Raw genomic sequence first — 20,656 nt, 5'->3', positions numbered from 1 at the left:
CAAGGCTGAACTTTTTCCTGAAATGCCCTGGGGGAGGCCTTTGGTTAAGAGGTAGCTACTTAGTGCTCTCAGTGTGACGTCTGAGGCCTAGAGCAAGCTGTCCTGAGCCCAGGGCTCTGTGTGTTTTCACTAAAACTCTGGCTGAGAAACGTACAGAGTAACACTGGGCTCTGTTGTACTCCCTCGTACCATGCACATTTCGGCATGGAAAAGGGATTTAGCAACTTCTATGACAACGATTTCTCCTCCCTTACCCTGGCTCACGAGGAGGGGACTCAATGGGTGGTGCGATCCGTTTATGGAGAAGAGCTGGGCTGTGGGGGGACATATATCAGCTTTGTAGAGCACAGAGTGACAAAATGTATAGCTCCAGGCTGTAGTCTCCTTCTGGGGTCTTTCCTCTGCAGTGGGGATTGTCCTTAAAGTGTGTGTGTGTGTGTGGGGGGGGTGTCTTTGGGGCAGCCATCAACTGTGGGAGCCCTGTCAGCATACTTATATTTGAGCCATGCTTCGTGGAGCAGTAGAGACCCAGAGCTGATGCAGAGACACCCCCCCACCCCCGCACCAATGGTAGGGGCCTCCCACTGACCCTGGAATTCATGTGAATCCATTGGGTTTTTGGCTGGCCATGCAGGCTGGTCTTTAGGTCAGGGGTGCAAACTCTCCCCGCACCGTGATGGGATGATTGGGTAGGAATTTCCCCAGGGAGAACCTAGTGTAGGTTCCTTCCCTGCTTGCCCTGCCACTTGAGGGTTTTCTGTCCCGATCAGGTGCACACCCTTTAAAGGCTACTCCAGCTGCTTTGCTAATCCAGTTAGTCATTCTGTGTCCAAACGTATGCAGATGACAGGGCACTCCTTGTAAGCGTTAACTCCCTCTCCCCCCCCCCCCCTTCTTCAGGAAATTGAATCCTCTTTAGAGATAAAGACATTATGCTAGGTCCCTTACCCTTATCAACTTGAATAGAGACGGTGTTCTCTGGCTACGTAGATGAGTGAGAAATCTGCCTTGAAAGTGAGTTGAGAATTCCAGAGAGGGAGAGAAAGAGAGATCAATATAGGAACACACTTCTGAAGGGAGAACTCATCTGAACTTAGACGTCTAGGAGGGGGGAAATAATAGATATGAGAGTGGGAGAGTACTGGTGGGAGGGCTGGCTTGTAGGATCACAGGAACTGCCGGACTGGATCAGAGTAGGGGCCATCCTTAAGAGCGTAAGAACGGTCATACTGGGTCAGACCAAAGGTCCATCTAGCTCAGTATCCTGTCTTCCGATAGTGGCCAGTGCCAGGTGCCCCACAGGGAATGAACAGAACAGGTAATCATCAGGCAATCCATCCCCTGTCGCCCATTCCCAGCTTCTGGCAAACAGAGGTTAGGGACATCATCCAGTCCAGTGTCCTAACTCTGTTTCCCAGGGACATCCAGTCCCAGCTGCTTCAGAGGAAAGTGAAAGAGACCTCGCTTGTGGACAACCCAAACAGATCTGTTCCTAGTATTTCTTTGTGGGGTGGTTCCCCCCTCTGGAATCTCTTGGTCAGAACTTCCATTGTGGCATCTCTCTGAAGTCTTGAGCCAGGACCGGAGGGACTCTGGGGACAGGGTGGGGGGAAGTTTAAGGGACATGGGGGCTAGTTCCTCAGTTTCTTCATTTTGATCTACTAAAAACCAAAAGTTTTGCATAGTTTAAGTTTGTTCAGACTCACATAGGCACCTGTGCAGAGATGAATCCATTACAAAGCAGCAGCCCCACTAGCATGGAAACTAACTCTTTCCATTGGCACAGGGGAACAGAGAATGTCAGATGGCATAGGGAGCATAGCTGTAGCCATGTCGGTCCCAGGATATTCGAAAGACAAGGTGCGGGAGGTCAGATCTTTTATGGTGCCAACTTCTGTGGGTGAGAGAGACAAGCTCTTGAGCTCTGTGTAAGCTCAGAAGCTTGTCTCTCTCGCCAACAGAAGCTGGTCCCATAAAAGTTCAAATGGTGATAGGGTACCTGATCTAGATGGATGGCAGGATTTTGGAAAGTCACTGCGGGGAACTTTATTGATGGGAGTGGGATGGCACTTTGGATTGGGGAAATCACGCCTGGGCTCATACACGCCCATCTGCTGTGTAGTTCCTGTATGTGAGACAATGCCATCAGGTGTTGGCATAGAAAACAAGGAGGCCCAGAGCTCTGCCCTAGGTGGTGACAATGATGGCCCTAAGCACCATCAGTGGTCAATAACTGAACCCCTTAATATCTCCTAGCAAAGCTGTTCTTTCTTGGAGCCTCCACCACACCGGCCGTGTGAGCTCCCCATGTTGCTTGTGTGGCAGCAGACTGCCCATAAAGCCCCTACCCCCAGAACGAGGACAACGTCTGGGGTGATGCTGGTGCACAAAGAAGGAAGCGAAGCAAAGGAAGCTGGTTTCGTTTCTGCTCCGCTAGCCCTGTGGGACAGGGGGAGGGGGGTTGGAGTTGGTGTTCGTCCCTTGTGGAAGCAGGAAAATACATTTTTTTTATAAAGCTTCTTTGAGGGCATCACAAACAAGAGGCCCAAACAATACAGAAATGGCTGAGCAACTGTAACTCTACTACAGCTGCAGTCGGGCGTCCTTCTAACTTCAGGCATGTGAATGCTGCTGCGGTTGAATAGAGCAGCCCTGTCGCACAGGTCAGGCTTTTGTTATAAGTCTCCATTAGGCAAATGGGATTTTAATGCATTGCTTCAGGGGCCGGGTGCTGCATGGCAGTCTAAGGAAGGCAGGGGCTGGGCTCGCTGCTAGCCTGTGAATCACTGCCGCCCCTGCTCACTGCACAGATTCTTCCAGGCTCCTCCTCCCGCTGTTGCCTTTTTCCTTCTTTCTTCTATAGCTTAAAACTCAGGAAAGTGTCGGGCTGTTGGTAGTTGCTAGAGCCAGGTGTAGCATGGACAGGTGTCGTACAAATTGTCCTAGCTCTGCTCGTGCTCCGCTGTCCAGACCTTTGGTCCCCCTGCTATCCTGGTCCCAGACTTCCCACATGATTCTGCCTATGCCCTGCAATTCAGATGCGCTTGGTGCTTTACAAAACAAGTACAGATCATGTCCCTGTCCTGCAGATCGTATAACTTTAGGGCCTGATTCTGCAACTTTTTTCCTAGTGAGTAGCATTAACTTATGTGAGCAATCGTACTGCCTCCAACAGGACTGTTATGCTACTTGTTTGGAGTAAGGGATGCAGAATCAGGGCCTGAGTTAAACCAACAACAAGATGAGGAGCTGGGGGGACATAGCGGTGTAGGGAGGACAAGGGCAAGGTCGATAAGTTCCCTGGGAGAATAATGTGCACATCTTGAAGTGAGCTGTAGCTCACGAAAGCTTATGCTCAAATAAATTGGTTAGTCTCTAAGGTGCCACAAGTACTCCTTTTCTTTTTGCGAATACAGAGTAACACGGCTGTTACTCTGAACCTTGAGGTTTCTTTTTTTAAATCTAAGGCTTTGGTTGAAAGGCCTCCTTGAAGCTGCGACTTTTCAGAGGGGACTGTGAGAATGGGAGGGAGGAGGTGTAGTGAGCAGGGTCAGGAGGGAGACATGGGGCAGCACGAACGAAGGTGTAGAGGTGAGTTCAAAGAGGCATCCAAAGAGGTGGGTTGGGTTGAGCAAAGAGAGTGGCATGGGTGTAAAGGAGGTGAGAGCCAGCCTGCAGCACTCCTTGCTCTTCCTGTCCTAGGTCTCTCTTGTACCCTGGTGGGTACGAAGAGGGCTGGCAGTTGGTGACGTGGACAGAAGTCTGCCACAGACTAGCAGGAGACTGCCCAAGGTCGTGGGGTTCTGTGGAGGGAATGTCATCAACCCACTGATGACTTCTCCCTCTAACTTTAGCGCCCTCGTGGGCAAGATGGAGTCTGCTCTGCAGGCAGCTCTGGCCAAGCGACGGCGCACACAGGAATGCAGCAGGAAAAAATCCCTTCCACCCCAGGGGCACCTGTTCCAAACCCCCCAGAGTGAACACACACACCCACAGGAAAAGTACAATGGCTATAACAAAGGGAGATATTTATTTACAGAGGGATGAGAGGAGAAAAACAACAAGGGGAAATGTAGGGGGAGCAGCAGAACAGGGTTGCATCCAAACCAAGGCCCCACAGGCCCAGTGGCAGCACAGTCTGAGAGGGCAGACTCTGAGCAATATGTCTGCACACACAGTTCAGGAGACCTGAGCAAAGTTCCAGTTCAGTGCTGAGTCTTGGGTGCTCCTGGTCGTCTTCGGCTCCACTGAACTTTTCCCAACAAACCCCTCCAGTGCCCTCTTCTGCCGCTCTCTGCAAAGCCACACAGAGCGACTACCTCTCCACTTAACTAGCTACAGCCTCCCTCCTTATTCCCAATGTAGAGTCACAAGCCCCAGTACTCAAAACCCCATGCAGCTCTGGGCAGCAGTGATGCTGGGTCCAGCTCCAGCCTGTCCTTCTCGGGCGATTCCTCCCTGGCACAGTGCTCCTCCTGGCTCCTGTCCTGGGGTGTCCCCGTTCGGCCACCCTGTCCTTCCCAGGCTTCAGGCAGGTTCTCTGCTGCTTCACTTTTTGAGGGCCTGCGGGCTGCAGCCTTTCTCTCCCTCTCCCTCCTCCAGAGCCCCACCTGAAGTTTCCCTCCTTTCTCTCACTGCTCCTCCTCCCTGCTTAGGAAAAAGATTTAAAGGAGCCATGCTCGCTAAACCCCAAGGGGTTACACCCCTATCACAGGCCCCCTCACAGCACCCCCCATCAGTGTGTTCTGGAAGCAAAGCTCAAGGAGCTTGCAACGCAACCCCCCCTCCCTCTCTGCTGCCGCTCCAAATGTAGGCTATAATGGAATCTAATATTTCTAAGGATGTATCTTTCATCCCGAGATATGGTCTTAAAAGTAGCTCGGGGGAGCTGAGGAAGTCAGAGGGAGCTGCTATGCGTATGCAGATGCTGTTTCCATCAGCACAGATCATGTATATAATTTTCCTTTCCAGTGAATCTCTCTTGTTCTCTATGTGCTTGTAACAGAACTTGCCCCCTCCTCCCCTCGCCTCCCATGGTTTGCTCTGTGTCCTTCCTCCAGGGCTGGCTTCTGTAGAAATCACTGCTCCAGGCAATGCTCCACACCAGCAGGGCTTCCTCCTAGCACCTCGCATGAAAGAGCCCAGACTGCTCATGTCAAACACCTGCCTCTTCCTTTCTCTCACTTTCGGGGAGCACCTTTGGCCACCTTCACCCTGCATCTTCCTTTCCTCCCTCCCACTCTCTACTTGTTTCCCCGATCAGGCTTACCTCCCCCGCTATGGATTCTTGTTTTATTTTCTGCCTTCCCCTCTCTGCACAGAGCGCTTAAGAGCTCTCGGTGCCATAAGCTGGAGATCAGAGAAGCAAATGGATTTGTGCTCCAGGCCATGCACCTGCCAGTATAATGGCAAGATGCACTCCATGCCTGGGGATAAGAGCAAGTGAAGGTGAATGAGGAAGGATGCCACCCATTGGACTCGATGGAAAGACTCCTGTTGCTTCGCTAGGCTTGGACCAGGCCCTGGGACAGAAGGAAGACGGCCATGGGGACTTGAGCTGCCCACTTCTAAACTGGCTGAATGTCCCACCAGGAAACTGTCTCCTGATGTTTCGATCCACAGGTTCTCGGACTGGGCTCTGTGAAGCTGATTGTGTCCTAGCTGGGATTTCAGGAGTGATGCTTTCTACTCACTATATATAGCCTTCTCCACATGGCCTGGTGATTCTCCTGTGGTTTCCAGAAACTTCCTTTACTCACTAACCTCAAACACCTGCCTGCACTGCCGCCTGGTGCTCCTGTATCAGGTGTTTCTTTTGTGAATTTGCTCAGGGTTGAATTTACACAATGACCCCAAAATTGGAAGGAAAGCAGCCCAGCTGTGCCGTCACCTAGCGGGGGTAGCAGGCCATGAGTGGAGATTCTGGCCTCAGACCCAAGGCTCAGTGTCCACCACTCAATGCTGCTCACTCCACCTCTCTTTCTGCAAGGCTTTGTGTTTATTAGGGTGATCCTCATTGTCTGCAGACCTCACTGCTCTTTCTCTAGGTGCGGGACCTACAGCCATGACACACCCCAGCCCATTGTGACCCCCTTAGAGGTTCCAGGGAAGACCGTGGACATGGATTGTTTCATGACTATGAGCTCCTTGGGACAGGGATCTTTTTGTTCTGTTTGTACAGCACCTGGCACAGTGGGGCCCTGGTCTATGGCTCAGGCTCCTAGGAGCTACAGTAATACAAATAATAAATCATCATCATAATGCTCAGAGACTCTTAGGAGGCAAGGAGGGAGGGAGTGTGACTGGAAACTCTGCTAGTCTGCTTCCTGGTGATTGCCCCCAATGAACCCAGTCCTTCGGGGTAGGGTTTTTTTTTGCCTAACTTGAGGTGTTTGCTGAGTTTGTCTCCAGTCATGTCCACCACTTGGAGGAGGCAGGAGAAATTGCTGGTGAATTAGTCATGGGTAACATGGCGGTTGAGCTGGTTGGGGCTCTGTGCCTGCGTTCGGGTCTGTACTGTGGCTCCAACATAAATAGTTTCCAGCCTGGTTTGGTTGGTTGCAGAACAGGTGCAATAGGGGGAGTTGCTGTCTGCCCCAATGCTTAAAGTTTAAGGGAGGGTGTGAGGGAGATTTCCTCCAGTTATCAGGAGTGATGAAAGCTTTTTAGTTGATAAGTGACGAGGAATTAAAAATGCCTGAGGGTGGGAAGCAGGAGAGAGACTGCACAGATGGCAGCATGCTGCCGAGCAACCTGCCACTGCATCGGGAACAGACAGTCATGACAAATGGACACTTCAGGAGAAAACCCCGAACATGTAGTACAGCCTGATGCTGGGCAGAATGCGCTTCTCTCAAACGTACAGCAGAGAGCGCGGGCTCTTCCATGTGCTTTGTCAACACCAGGAATCCAACTGGGCCAGTTTGCCGTGATTCATTGAACCAGTACGTTTTACTGCTAGAAGTGTCTCCTCTCTAGAATCTCAGCTTTCATTATCTTCTCTCTAGCACTTGCTTCCTGTTCTGAAGGTGGTTCTTCATAACAACAAGTGCGAACTAGTGCAGTGGTGTCTGAGTCTGCAGACTGCCTGAAAAGTGAGCTCTGGGAGAGGTTTCAGCTTACCCTTTGAAATGAATATGGGATTATTAGTTCTAAAACCTAATCGTGATCATTTACATTTCAAGGCAGCTAACTGTTTCACTGCTGATCACAGCGTGCAAGGAGAGAGAGGGACAATCAGATATCAGCTTAATTTGCAGAAAGGAAGATTAAGGTTAGATATTAAAAAAATCTTTCTATCTATAAAGATGGTTAAACACTGGAACAGGCTTTCTAGGGAGGTTGTGGAATCCTCATCATTGGAGGTTTTTAAGAATAGGTTAGACAATCATCAGTCAGAAATGGTCTTGTGATACATAATCCTGCCTCAGAGTACAGGGGTGGACTAGATGACCTCCGGAGGTCCCTTCCAACCCTAAATGTCTATGATCACAGAGATACGCCTGGTATGACAATGTAGATGATAACATGGTTTGTACCATCTGGGTCTCATTACGGTATCATGAATGGGAGAAGCTTAGGCTGCAAGTGGAGTTTAGGAGAGTAGAATTACTAATTTATTGTCCCAGTCTGACTCCTGGACTTGCCAAGGAAATATTGCTGAATAGAGGGGAATTGGAATTGGAATTGACTAGGGTAGGCAAGGCTAACACATGCCAGAACTGTGTTTTAACTGCTTGAGTTTAGGTTCCCTAGTGCTTGTGTTCTAGCTGCCATATGTTTTATCTAGAGTTTGGCCAGCCAGTCTCTGTTAATGCCACTGTACACTAGGGGTTAAGTAATAGTGACCGTAATATAATTAAGTTTGATATCTTCGTGGTGGAGGGGAATCCTAGCAAGAGGTAACAATGTCCTGCAGAACTCCAGGAACCGGCACTTTAAAAATGGCTCTCTCAGGTTAGAAGGAGCCTAAAGGTATAAATTAGGAAATGTTAATCCCTGGAGGCTGCTGAAGAATAGTTTATTAGAGTCACCAGAAATAAGTCTATTCCCTGGCAGATGAAGAGGAAGCCAACAGGCCAGTGAGAACCCAGTGTGGGTAAATGGTCAGGTACATGAGTTCACTCCAGCCTACAGTATAACTGGGGATGCTGGAGACCTGAGTTCCCTGTAAACTGCGTGGCACCCTGTTTGGGGCTGCGCAGGTGCTCAGGGAACCCGCCCGGGGACCTGCCACGGCTGGGGAAGGAGCACCCTTCTCCCAGCCCCAACCTAGCCTGGCTCCCAACCTGCCACGGCCGGGGCGGCCCCCCAGCCCCAGCCATGCCGCTGCCTGGACCTTCCGAGGCTGGGGCGCCCCTACCCTGCCCCTACTGGCGGCCCAGCCCTCCCAGCTCAAACCCAGCTGGGGGGGCCCAGCCCGAACCCCGCTGTGGCCCAGACCTGTTGCAGCCGGGGTGCCCCACCCTGAACTCAGCCCCGCCCCGGACCTGTGGGGGTGGGGGGAGGGGTGCCTATCCTGCAGCCCCAGAGTTGCCTTGGCAGAGAGAGGTGCCTTCCCCCCCCCCCCAGGTGCTGCTGTGGGGGGGGAGAGCTGGGGGGAGTCCTCTCTCCCCACTGTGCTCCGGAGAACCCTCCTGCACCCCAAACCCTTCACCCCCGGCCCCACCCTAGAGCCTGCAACCTCAGCTAGAGCCCTCCCTCCCACCCAACCCTCTGCCCTAGCGCTAGTCCTGATCCCCTTATACCCGGTTCCACCCCAGAGCCTGCACCCCCAGCCAGAGCCCTCATACCCCTGCACCCCAACTCTCCCCCAGCCCTGAGACCCTCATCCCTGGCCCCACCCTAGCCGGATCCCTGATATCCCTGCACCCCAACCCTCTGCCCCAGCCCTGAGCCCCCTCCCACACTCTGAAGCCCTTGGCCCCACCCCCACCACATAAATTTTGTTATGTGCACTGATATGAAGGTGAGGTGTCACACATCACCCCCATATTGGTGCACATAACAAAATTCATTCCGCACATAGGTGGGAAAAATTAGAGGGAACCCAGAGACTCAGCCCAGGGGAGGCTGGGAGAAGGGAGTGGAAGATGATTAGGTACACTCATTACTCACCCCTGACCTCCCCCCCCCCCCCCACACGGCTGGAGTGCTCTGTCTCGGAGAGGAGCTCATGGCCTCAGTGCCTTGGAGGATCAAGCCCCCAGTGTGGGGCTGTCCCTCCCAATTCAGGACTGATGGCAACTTTAGAAGAGGTCTGGAGGCATTAGGCTATGACCTTAGAGAGAGAAAGAAAAGACTGCTTAGCCTTGAAGTTAACATGGGAAAAGGCTAGGTATAAGTCTGTATGTGGGACACAGATCCCTAGGTGGAGGAGTCCTCTTTGGTCCAATCAGCTCCTTGAGCAGGGCGTACCCCATATTCCCCAGTGTTTTTGCAGCCTCATTTTAAATGTCCAGAGTTATGGAGGCTTGAGAGACTATGAAACAGCCTGAAAAATCTCATGGCTAGGAGGTGTTTCTTCATATTCAGCTTGTATTTGCCGGAGCTCCATTTCATCCTCTTATTTCTAGTTATACCACTGGGCCACCCAAACAGTCTACTCTGCCCTCAGTGATGACCCCGTCAGGCGCTTGTACCCATGAACCCCCTTTGACCAACCTCTCCATGGATCCTGCTTTATTGCTTGGATTAATTGCCAATCCCCACCACCCCGACAGCAGATTTGTCTGCCTCCCAGTCCTTGCTTGAGGGACGTTAGGCGCAATCCTTTTGCTTTGTTGTTTGTTTTTTTTCCACACCACCCCATCAAAGCTACTGGAGATAGGAGGCTACAGCTGTGCTTTTAAGTTGAATATCTGCAGCTGAAATAAAATTGCATATATTTGCATAAGGAGCATCTCAATTAACATATTTGTGGGTAAAGCAACAAGGGCTGTTCATTTGGAAGTGAAAACGTGAGCGAAACATGGAAATGACTTCAGCCCCTTTGCAAGCAGCTTAATTAAATATTTCCTTAGCGTGTGCACATGGATTTAAAAAGCTACTGCTGTATATGTAATGGGGTGTGAAACTCGAGAGCAAGGAGCTCTGTCCCTGCAAAGCCCCAGGTGTGTGGATTTGAACAGAAGCTGCCTGCACCTAGATCTGTCTGACCTGGTATCTATGTCACACTCACCATCCTTGTGTTATCCCAGCTCCTCTGAAGTGACAGCTCGGTGGGGGTGGGGGAGAAGGAATTCAGCGTGATTCCTGAGTTGGTTGGAGCCTCCTGTTTGGGAGGCGTTCTGTTTCCTTACATTGCAGATCTAGGCTCTCCCCCTCCCGTTCAACTCCTTCACCGCTCTCCCTGCGAAAGCCCCACAGGGGGGCGCTGTCATGGAAGCCTGACTTGTTCAGAGCTGGGGTTCAAGGATAGCCTTTCCACTCCAGGCAGTGCACCGGTCTCACTCCTGCCAAGGGCCCTGTGTACCTGAGGGTGTCTTTGTGTTTCCATGTAATTGCTGGGGGCTCAGCTCTGCTCTAGTGGGGACAATGGCAGCAGGACAAGCCCTTGGTTGGGGTAATCTATGCTGTGCTGCTGTTCTTTCCTCCCTCTCGGTCCCCCACCCCCGCGCTGCTGCCCATCTCCCAGTCAGCAGGCTGGGTTTGGTTCCATGGGACGCTCTTGCTTCTTGTGAGCCTGGCTTGAGAGTGAGAGTCCTGGATTAATTTAGGGCCTTGTGGGGTTGTGACAGCGCCATGTCCTGATGGAGCCCGTTGTGGTGTCAGGACTCAAATGGTGCAGACCTGAATTGTACCCTTCCCAGTGGAGACACGCCCCATGCCAGTAAAGCACGGAGCTCTTTGGTGATTTGACCCTTGAAGCAGAGATCGTGTCAGAGACTGTTGGTTGGTGTCACTTAGAGACTCCCTGTTCATTTACTTACTCTGCGCTAAACAGCTATTTAACAACCACATTAATACCTGGGTGATGGCTTAGAGCTGGGATTCTGCCTGTGTTGAGCCCTCTTGTGATGTGAGATCGCCATCTTTACTAGAAATACTCTGTGTCGGCTGATCCTGGACCTGAACCAGGCTGTTAAAGCACTTCTGAAATGTGTCTTACAACAGGATGGTGGCCTTGTCTAGACAGGAGAAATGGTGTTTCTGAAGAACATATTAGCTGGCACATTTTAAACAAAGTGCTGTTTAAAAGCGTATTAACACCAAGTATAGACAGGGTTTAACACCTTGGCAAACATGCTAGCTGGGTGTGATCAGCCCTAGGCCACGTGAATATGTAGCAAGGCCAAAATACCATCAGGTTAGTAGGATTCTTCCCAGGTGAACAATCCGGGGGTGGTTTATAATAGAGCCCAGGAAGTGTCAGCAGGCAGCCCGTCCAGACCACGAGAACCTGGAGCAGGATCGACAGCTAACACAAATCCAGCAGCACTTGTTGTCCCCCGCAGGGGGCTTCAGCATGAGCTCATTGCCCCTTCCCACCATCCTCTCTGTGTGGATCAGGCTGGTATTTCACACTGAATCCCTATGCCCAGCCGTGGGGCCAAGGACACAGTGCAGACTATTGCACCAGCCCCAATGCTATGGTGGGTGGGTGAGAGGGGCCCTGTGCCTTTCCAGTGCTGCAGGCTTGGCTCGCTGCTCAGTTTCTCCGGGAATCGGCTGACATGCTGAGGCAACTCCAGGTCTCCTTTTCTCGTCCAGCTCTAATTACGGTGCTTTGGAAGGGCTGCAGTTGTGCTCTTTGTGCTCAATAAAAGCTTCCTGCCTGCCATGTCTGTATCCTACCAAAGCAGGCGTCTCTGACACAGGGACTTCAAAGTAGAGGAGCATGGCTCGTGGGATCAAACAATTGTGAGCATGGGCCCTGGGGAGAGGCAGAGGAGAGAGAGGAAGGGGGGCTGAGAGAGACCCACACAGCTAGAGAGAAGGGGGAAACAAACACACACACACACACACACACACAAACACACACACACACAATCAGCCAGAAGGAGACAGAAAACCGTGGGAGGGATTGAGACACACACACAACCAGAGAAGGGGGTAGGAAACACAGGCATAGCCCAGCGAGTGACTGAGGATGTGGGAGGGGGCCAACAGAGGGGGTCACACACATTGCATTGTAAGCAAGTGAAAGGCACTACAGTCATGAAATGTTAATCTGACCCAACCTTTGGCCAATTATAATTTTCCTCTGAATGAATGTGCATTAATGCAGTAGGCTTTTTCTCCCTGCAATGGAGGGGCCTTGTTCTGACTCCATTTGCTAAAATTGCCTTTCATAAAACCAGAAATAAAGCTCACAAAGTGTGCAATTCAGCCCCCTCATGAGCAGGCGGGAAAGGAAGGACCCAGCGCTGCCAAGTTAGAGAGAGGGGTCACAGCCTGCAACCGCAGGTCCCCTGCCTTTGACCACGTGGCATGTGTCATCACAGCATGTGTTATGACAGGGGGCAGAGGAGGAGCAAGAGATGCTGTAAACTTTGTATACAGGCTCGGGAGTGGATGATTTGGCATGGTGGGGGGGCTCCCCTGTTAGAAGCCAGACTGACCTCAGGGTCCCAGGGTGGTGCTTTGATGTCGGGAGTGGAGGGGTGACTCTGGTGGGGCCTGTCACCCCTCTGACTGCACTCTGTCCCAGTGCCCGAGGGTGGTGCCAGGGGTGCTGCGCTGCAGGCAGTGGGTGGGTGACATGGTAAAGGACGCTCTCCCTTCTGCCTGTGTGCTGCCCCCACGGTGGTGCTAGGTGGCTCTGTGCTGTACCAGATACAACCTTGTGGATAAGATGTGAAATAAAGACCCTGACCTTGCATGGTGATTAAAAATCCCATGGCACTTTAAGCAAGAGTCAGGATGTTAACCCCTATATGCTGGCCAAATTTGACTCTGGGTAATTCCATTCTGCCTCCCTAAATCCCCTCTGCAGGTTCAGTTGGAGCGTGAGTTTGTGCTTTCACCTCTTGTCCTAAATTATTGTATGGCCTAACGTTGCTATGGACTATTAATACAGCCATTGGCTTCCGCCCTAGAAGTGGCTGCATTTCTGTGGGTGGAGGAATGGTCCCTGTTGCGACTGTACGGCACTTTGGGACCATAAGAGATGGTGACTGCCTCACAGCGTTTTGATGCTATCTCACCGGCTCTCTCTCTACAGCTGCCTGTCCTGTGTGAATGGCTCCTTCCCATGCCACTGGTGTAAATATCGGCACATCTGCACCCACAACGCTGCTGACTGCTCCTTCCAGGAGGGGCGTGTCAACATGTCTGAGGTAAGGAGCCATAAAACTGCTGCCCCCGAGTCTCCAGCCACCTCCCATCTGCTCTGCTGTGGATTATGACAAGGACTGTTTGCTGGCTTGCAAGGGAGAGATCTATAGAGCTGCAGTAGGGGAAAGGTACTTTCTAAAACTGTCCCTTCTCTGTCCCCTGAAACCTTCCTAAATCTGTGACGGCCTCAGGCCTGCAGCCCCCCAGCCAGGGCTTGCTCTTGATTTCTGTTGGCTGGGCAGTGATGGATGCAGTTGTGGGGATTTTCTTGGGCTGTTTCCCTGCCTGGTTAGCCGTCACTGGCATCATCAGCATGTCCTGATGCTCAGTCACTGTGTGAGACATTAAGAGTGAGGCCTGGGGGGCAGTATGTCCATTACAAACCAGGTGGTTCCTCTCCTCCTCCCCCGCCTTATCTTATCAAGGCAGCTTCAAACCCACTGCCACTGAGACTGTTAACACCTTCTGTGCTGCAGTCATAGGGGGCTCCCCAGTCATTTAATTGCAGTTACTTAGTGGAGTTAGAGACTTGTAGAAATTAGGCCAGACTTTCAACTGGCCTCTAACATTTGCAACCCCAGGGTGTGCAGGCGCAAATGAGCGTCACCCTGAGTATGTCTCACTACACCCATGAACAGCCCTGGCCGGTGGAGTAGGAAATTGGCTCGTGAGACCGTCTCAGTCCATTCCTTCAGGAGCCAGTGCCGGGCTGGTCCTGACAGCATATGCTTTGTTCAGGCTAGCTCCGGATGGCTCAAGCAAAGGATCTGCCTTTTGAAGTAACTGGTGGTTTTGGGGTGGCCAGCTTGAAACACCGTTACAGGGGCCCGATTTTCAGAATGAGAGCATCTGCCCTCTGCAAACGTGTTTGAAGTTGAGCACCCAGCATCACAAGGCACTTCTGGACAGTTAGGCCAGAGCTCCCGCCATTGCCTGTGGGGAGTGTTCCATGCCCTGCCAGGGGGGAGAGCAGTCACGTAGCTGGGGGGGCGGGGCGCGGCCGCTCCCCCACTGAGCAGAAGTGGCGCCTTTTAAATTATTTGGCACCTTTTACATCTTTACTGGCAGCAGTCCAGGTCTTCGGCGGCGGGTCAGGGGGAGCGGGGATAAAAAACGGCGCCACCCCCTGGTTCTCACCCGGCGGCGCTCCGGGTCTTCAGCAGCCCTTCGGCGTCGGCTCCTTCACTTGCTCTGGTCTTTGGTGGCATTGCAGTGGCAGGGCGGGGGGCCTTCAGTGGTGGTGTGGTGCCAGGGCTTGTGAAGCTGCAAAACGAAAGGTGCGACCATTAACTTACGTGGAGTCAGGATTTCACCCATGCTGTGCTGTAGGCCTTCCGAATGGGACTCAGAGTTAATGCAGCCCATTCTATCTCTGGACGGTGGCCAGAGGCCCAGCAATGCCGGCATGTGGCTTCCTGCAGCGGCCCAATGCCTGTTTCCGCCCCCAAGTCTGCGTGGGCATTTGCACAATGTCACTAGAGCTGGGTTCAATGGGAATTTCCTTCCTGACCCGCTGTGGTGTTGCATTAATGCCCTGAAGCCAGCAGTTGAATCCCCCTTCCGATTTAGACATGCGTGCCTGCTGGCCTTGTTGTCCCGTGTTGCTAGCTGCTTGGCCTGCTGCAGAGAGCCAGTGAGTAATGAGGGTTTCTCTCTCCCCGGGGGTGTCTGTGTTTTCTGTCACCTGCCTCTAAATTGGAAGAAAAGGGCTCCCTTAAAAAGCCATGTGTTAGGAGCGCTCTGTTAAAAACTGCCACTTGCCTAGAACCGTTTCCCTTCGGCCCTTCCATCGCTTCCCCTTTGCAGCTTGATTTTGTCAGAGGCGGCACTAACCCTTCCCATGCTGGAAGCTTTAGACTGAGTCGCCAAAGGCAAGGAAACATCTGCGTGGTTAGAGCAGTGACCCTTTGTGATGTGTGCGCTTCCGGGGCTCTGCGAGCCCTAACTGGTGCTTTGGGATGTTCCGGTGAAAAGTGCTCCGGACGCCCAGAGGCTGGTGACTGATTTGCTGTGATTGAACTGCACCTGTTCACCTTGTCCAGCGTCTAGCACTTATGCACCTGAATACTGCGGGGGAGGGATGCCCTGCCCTCTGTTGCAGAGAAGAGGCAGCGCCTAGCTGTGATGAATTTCTGGGCTCAGCCAGAGTCTCTCAGGCTACATTGGCACGACGAGCTGGAGGAGACATTCTCATGCTAGCTCTCACCTGAGCTAGTGCACTAAAAATAGTGTAGCCGTGGTGCTGCGGGCAGCCGTGGGTGGTGGCACAGGCTAGCAGCCTGCATACGTACCCGCGGGGTTCAGGAAGGTTGGTACTCGGGGAAGCTAGCACGGTAATGCCACTGCCCAGGCTGCTAGCACAAGTATGTCTGCGTGAACTGGGAATCATACCCCCCAGCTCGTAGTGTAGATGTAGCCGAAGTCCTGGCTTGCTGATACACTACAAGAAACAAGTACTTGTAAATACCTGAGAGAGGTGGTTTCAAGGTTGCTTTTAAAATGAGAGTGTTCCTGTTGGACTCAAACTGTCATAAACTCCTCCCCCCCCCCGGTATCAAATGGTGCTGATCAGCTTAAAAGCACCACCGCACTGCATTCTGGTGATTGCCTTGGCTGTCTGCCCCCAGAGATCGACCTGCCGCTTGCGGTTCTGTCTGATGGACACACAGCCCTCAACGTTAGGCACAGAAGTTAGCTCGCCATTCTGCGGTTTAGAGCCATCCTGTTCTGAAGGCAGGCCAAAGAAAGCACTTGCTTTTGGAGAGGCCTCTCTGGATTGGAGAAGGAATTAGCAGCACTGGGAAGTCAGGCCTCCCATTTGCCTTCCCGGAGTAATTAGCGGAGAGTGCTGGAAATAATGAGGCTTTCTGAGCACAATCCTCATCCTTGTTTTAGACATGGTGTGTGTTGTCCCCCTTCCATCTGGACACCTGTTAGGTGCTTTCCCCTTTCTCTGCTGGGGTATGGTACCAAGAAAGGAGCAATGGGCCTCCTTCAGGGGGATGGTTCAGATGTGTTTCTTACTAAAAAAAAAACACTTGGCAAAGTGACCTCGGGCACTTTTCTCCTGCCTGCCCATTAGTGGGGAGGCTGAGATCTGGCAGAACTCATGTCACATCAGGGATCCCAAGCTAGGACTGGGCCCAGGGAGCAAGAGAGAGTAAAGCTTGTACTCTCCCATGTATAAAAAACAGCTAAGATTTCCCTCTTGTTTTCCTCTCTCTGGGTTTATGAAATTCCAGCTGGCTCAGATACATTCACCTCCCCAGCAGAGGGCATCTTCCTGTAGAACCTAGTCAGCCCTCCAACTTGGGATAAGGCCTGGATTCACCAGAACATTGACTCCCACCTCATTTCACAGACTCTTTCCCACAGCCACCCGTCCTCCACAGTTCTGGGGTCTTCCCTCCTGCCCTCCTCCCACCAGAGATGCTTGCTTCCTGTCCGTAGCCATCCCTCACATATACCCCTTGGTTGGCCTTCACCCCCACATCAGCTATGGGACTGGCCAATAGTCCGGCTAGTTGACTCCCCTGCCCCTGTCCAGTTCTGCTCCCATGCTTAGGGTGAGCAGAATCTTCCTCTCAGAGAGCCTCCCCCCCATAACCATTGGGAGCCTTTCCTCTTCATCTCTTGCGGCTGGTGTCTCCTGAGTCCCCAGCACGGAGGGTATAGGCTGGCGTGCCTCTGGGGTAGCTGTGAGTTGGTTGGATGGATCCAACCATGCGTCTCAGTGCAGCCTAGGTGCCCTCATTGGTATTTTTCACTTCCCTCTCGCTGCGTCGTTTCCACCGTGACTCCTGCCGCGGCAGCCGCTCCGGGCTGATGAGCGTCTGCTCGGCATTGAATAGGTCAAGCTCCCAGCGACGAACAATTCATTTTTCTTTTCCCCCTCTTTTGTCATTTCTGGGAGCCTGGGCCCTCCAGGAAGGAAGCAGAGAGCTGAGCAATTACTCATCCGGAGCCCAGCCATCAGCAGCACAATTACTCTTGTGCCGTGGCCGCTTACGTGTGAGGGAGCGACTTTATTTATGATAGGCCAGATCCTACATGCCTTACTCGTGCAAGTGGCTCATGGAAGTCAGTGGGCCTCCTCCTGCTGCTCCCACAGAAGTCAATGAGGCTGCTTCCATGAGCAAGGCAAGAGGACCTGGTCTTGTATGGCTCCTAATATCTCGGATACATGGTCTGGAATCAGCGAGGCCCAATAAACATGGAGCCCAATGATGCTGTTTTCCAGAGCAGCTGCGCTTCAGGGTTCACATTTTCAGCCAACTCCAAAATCGCACCTGCAAACTGTACTGTCAGCGCTGGGCATTCACAGCCCGTTAGCTACGTAACTCCATGTTCTGCGTGCGCACACTAGCTGTGTTTGCATGTGCAAGCCTCGGCAGGCAGAAGTTTGGAGTTACCTTTGGAGAGATGATCCTAAAAGCATCTGGGAATATGCTCAGGCTCTTGTTTTGTGAGACATGGGCCCTTCCCAGAGGCCCAAGCTTGAGAACTGGCACCATGTGTAACTTCCAGCATGGGTGAGAGCTGGCCCTGGCCAAACATTTGTGGCTAGACTCAGGCAGGACCTGAGCCTTGGAACAGCTCAGCTGAGGCCACTTTCACTTGGGGTAGCCTCAGCAGATCCTGGCAGGGGTAGCGAAGTACTGGTAGACCGTCTGCCAGGATGTGCCTCCTGGCTGGGACCGGTGAGTCCTGCCGCTCTCCCTACAAAGCCTGTTCTTGTGAGGTTTTCAAATGAGAGCGGTTCAGACAAAGATCCTGCTGAGCCCCGCGAGTGTGTAGAGGTTGCTGCTGTCCTCCTTGGTGCTGGGCCATCGCCTGCGGGTCAAATTAAGAACAGAGACTCAACCTGACCCCTGAATTTCTAATCCTTTGTGGGTGTGCGTCTAACCCTCAGAGTTATTTTAAGCAGGGCTTGGTCTGGCTGAATTTCAGCTTGTCTGAGTGTGGCCAGTGAGGTAATGGAAATCTCCTGCCCCTTTTTCTTGCTGGTTTTCCTCTTGTACCTGCGGTGCTGTCATTGCCCAGTAAGCTCCCCTTGTAATCGGGCGCACTGCAAGGTGCCTGCTGCATGAGGCAGCCCAATGGGTGCATTCTACCCGGGCCAGTCTGGCACGCTCAACAGGGGAGCAGTGCATTCCCCTGGAGGCTCCTGGGCACTGGCAGTACAGAAGATGTGGTCTACATGGGGCATGTATGGAAATCTGGGCAGCACAGCAGGTGCTAGCTGGTTCATGAGGAGCAGGCCAGGAGGGATTGCGGGTTGGTAGGAGCCATCACTCATTGCATGTGTCCTTGTGTTTGTTCAGGGTGTGTCTGGGAACAGCCAGCACCCTGCTGCTTTCCTGCTGCCAGTGAGAATTAAGCCCCTGCCCTGAGGCCATTGGTGGGTTTCGAATTCCTGGGCTTTGGTTTCCTGAGGTTTAACTCCACATTGCTCTTTGACCCCCGGGCTTTCCCTAGGACTGTGGTGGGAGGGAAGGCCGTGATAATGGGCGAAGAGCAGGAGCTCCCATTTCCTGTCCCATTCCTAGCGGTGACTGGGGAATGCGATCGGCCATTCAGACTGAATTATCTTTTAGTAAAAGGCTGTTCTGCGGAGACAGGGTCCTGTGTGTCTGCTGGAGGGGAGTTTGACTTGGAATTGGGGAGGACCGTGAAAGGCTTGTGTTCTGAAGGCTGCAACGATCTGTGGTGAGCTCCTGGGCTGAATGCAGTCAGCTCTACCCCCATGCCTGGGAGCAGGTGCTGCTCTGAGCTGTGGAGACCCGATCGGGCTTTGGGGCATCCCTGAAGCATTGGAAAGACTCACAGCTCCTCTGCCTTCCCTCAGAAAGGATCAAAGCCCCCGGGAGGAGGATGGCCTCCCTTGGGAGCCTGGAAGGGCCTCCTTCGGCCAGCTTGGGTGGAAGGTGTAGTCGGGAGTGACTCTCCAGGGCTACGAACCTGCAGAGCAAGAGGCTGGGGCTGGCAATGGGTTCAGGGTCTTCACTTCTCCTCCAGACCTTATGGCAGCATGCAGAGCCCTAACCACTGGATCCCCGGCCTGGCCTCTGCAGCACTGGCAGCCCTGAGGAGTAAGAGACCAGGAATGGAACCGGGCCCTTCTGTAGGATGGTGCACCCGTCCCCCAGGTACCGACTGCACCAGCCACCCACACCTGCAGGACAAGTCACCCCCTTCCCCCATTTGTCCAAACCATCTTACCCTCTGCCGTGTGATGCTCCAGTTAACCCAAGACCACGTCTCCTCAGGCCACTGACATGTGCTGTCCAGCTGAACCCCATCAGCTGTCAAAACTCTCCTGCACCTCCACCTCCAAACCTCCCAACTCAACCCCTTTCCCAGCCTCCCAGGACTACCCCTTCTCTCTTGGGAATCCAGATCAAGCCAGACTCCTTCACGCACTAATGCACCCACAATTCAGGGGAAAGGGGGTTAGGGGACAGCCCAGGTCCCAGCTCAGAGCCAGCTAGGCCCGGAGTTGCTTTAAGGCAGGCCGGCAGACAGGGATCACAGCAGAAGGAAGGGCTAATTATATTGAAAGCAGGGACCAGCCGGCGGGGCGGGGAGGGGGAGGTTTATTCACCCTAGTGGCTGTTCCAATCCTTCTAAAGGAAGATGAGGGCCCTCCACCAGTTTTGGGAGGGCAGATGGTGGGTCCTTACTGAGGGGGAATGTGAGCTGAGTTGGTACCAACTCCCAGAGGAATTTGGGGTGGGTTGGGCGGGGGCTTCAACAAAGTCCTCCAGTGCATTTCCCCCAATGAGAGCAGTGGCTGTCAGATTCCCAGCTGCCCCAGTGTGCTGGGAGCTGAGGACCTGGCATGGGTGAATCTGGTTCCTTATGGTGTACTGTCACGCTCGCATGGGTAGGCGGGCATGACCTGTTACAGGCACTTCCTGGGGATGCAAGGTAGAATCGTGCATATACCACAGCCATTCCCCTGCCAGTGAGAACTGGACTCACCTGGCGAAGGAATCAGAGGGGAGAGAAGGCAGTCCATAGAGGCAAAGAGAAGTAGGGAGGTGGGGGGAGATGAAGGGAGGTGGGGACACATAGCCAGAGATGGAGGGGTGGGGGAAGCAAAGAGAGAGCGAGACACCCAAAGGTGGAGGGAAGGGAGACAGAAAGTGATAGAGGTGGGCGGGGAGAGAGACAGATGGAGGGTGAGGAGAGAATGTCAGAGCTGAGGGACGGGGAGAAGCAGCCAGATGGAAGGGAAGAAAGAGGGTCAGAATGGCCCAGAGATGGCGAGATACAGATGGAGAGGAGCGAGGCCCAGCGTAGGAGGCAGGGCGGGGGTGCAGCCAGGCAGCTGGAACAGGTTCTGCCTCGTTGCCAGTTGCTGCACCCCCTGGCT

At 53.0% G+C, this 20,656-nt stretch overlaps 1 protein-coding gene across 3 annotated transcripts in view; it reads left to right on the top strand.

Moving 5' to 3' along the window:
• Window positions 1-20,656, top strand: part of PLXNA1 (plexin A1) — a 267,177-nt gene that overhangs the window by 146,241 nt on the left and 100,280 nt on the right. For all 3 annotated transcript variants that reach the window (XM_073351345.1, XM_073351346.1, XM_073351347.2), the window contains one exon: window positions 13,166-13,280. In XM_073351345.1, the coding sequence (XP_073207446.1) occupies window positions 13,166-13,280 (115 nt within the window). The remainder of the gene's footprint in view (window positions 1-13,165; window positions 13,281-20,656) is intronic.

Source organism: Lepidochelys kempii, chromosome 7 (assembly GCF_965140285.1).
Source record: "Lepidochelys kempii isolate rLepKem1 chromosome 7, rLepKem1.hap1, whole genome shotgun sequence".
NCBI classification, from domain to species: domain Eukaryota; kingdom Metazoa; phylum Chordata; order Testudines; family Cheloniidae; genus Lepidochelys; species Lepidochelys kempii.
The sequence above is the reverse complement of the archived record's forward strand: the minus strand, read 5'-3'. Positions and strand labels throughout refer to the sequence as shown.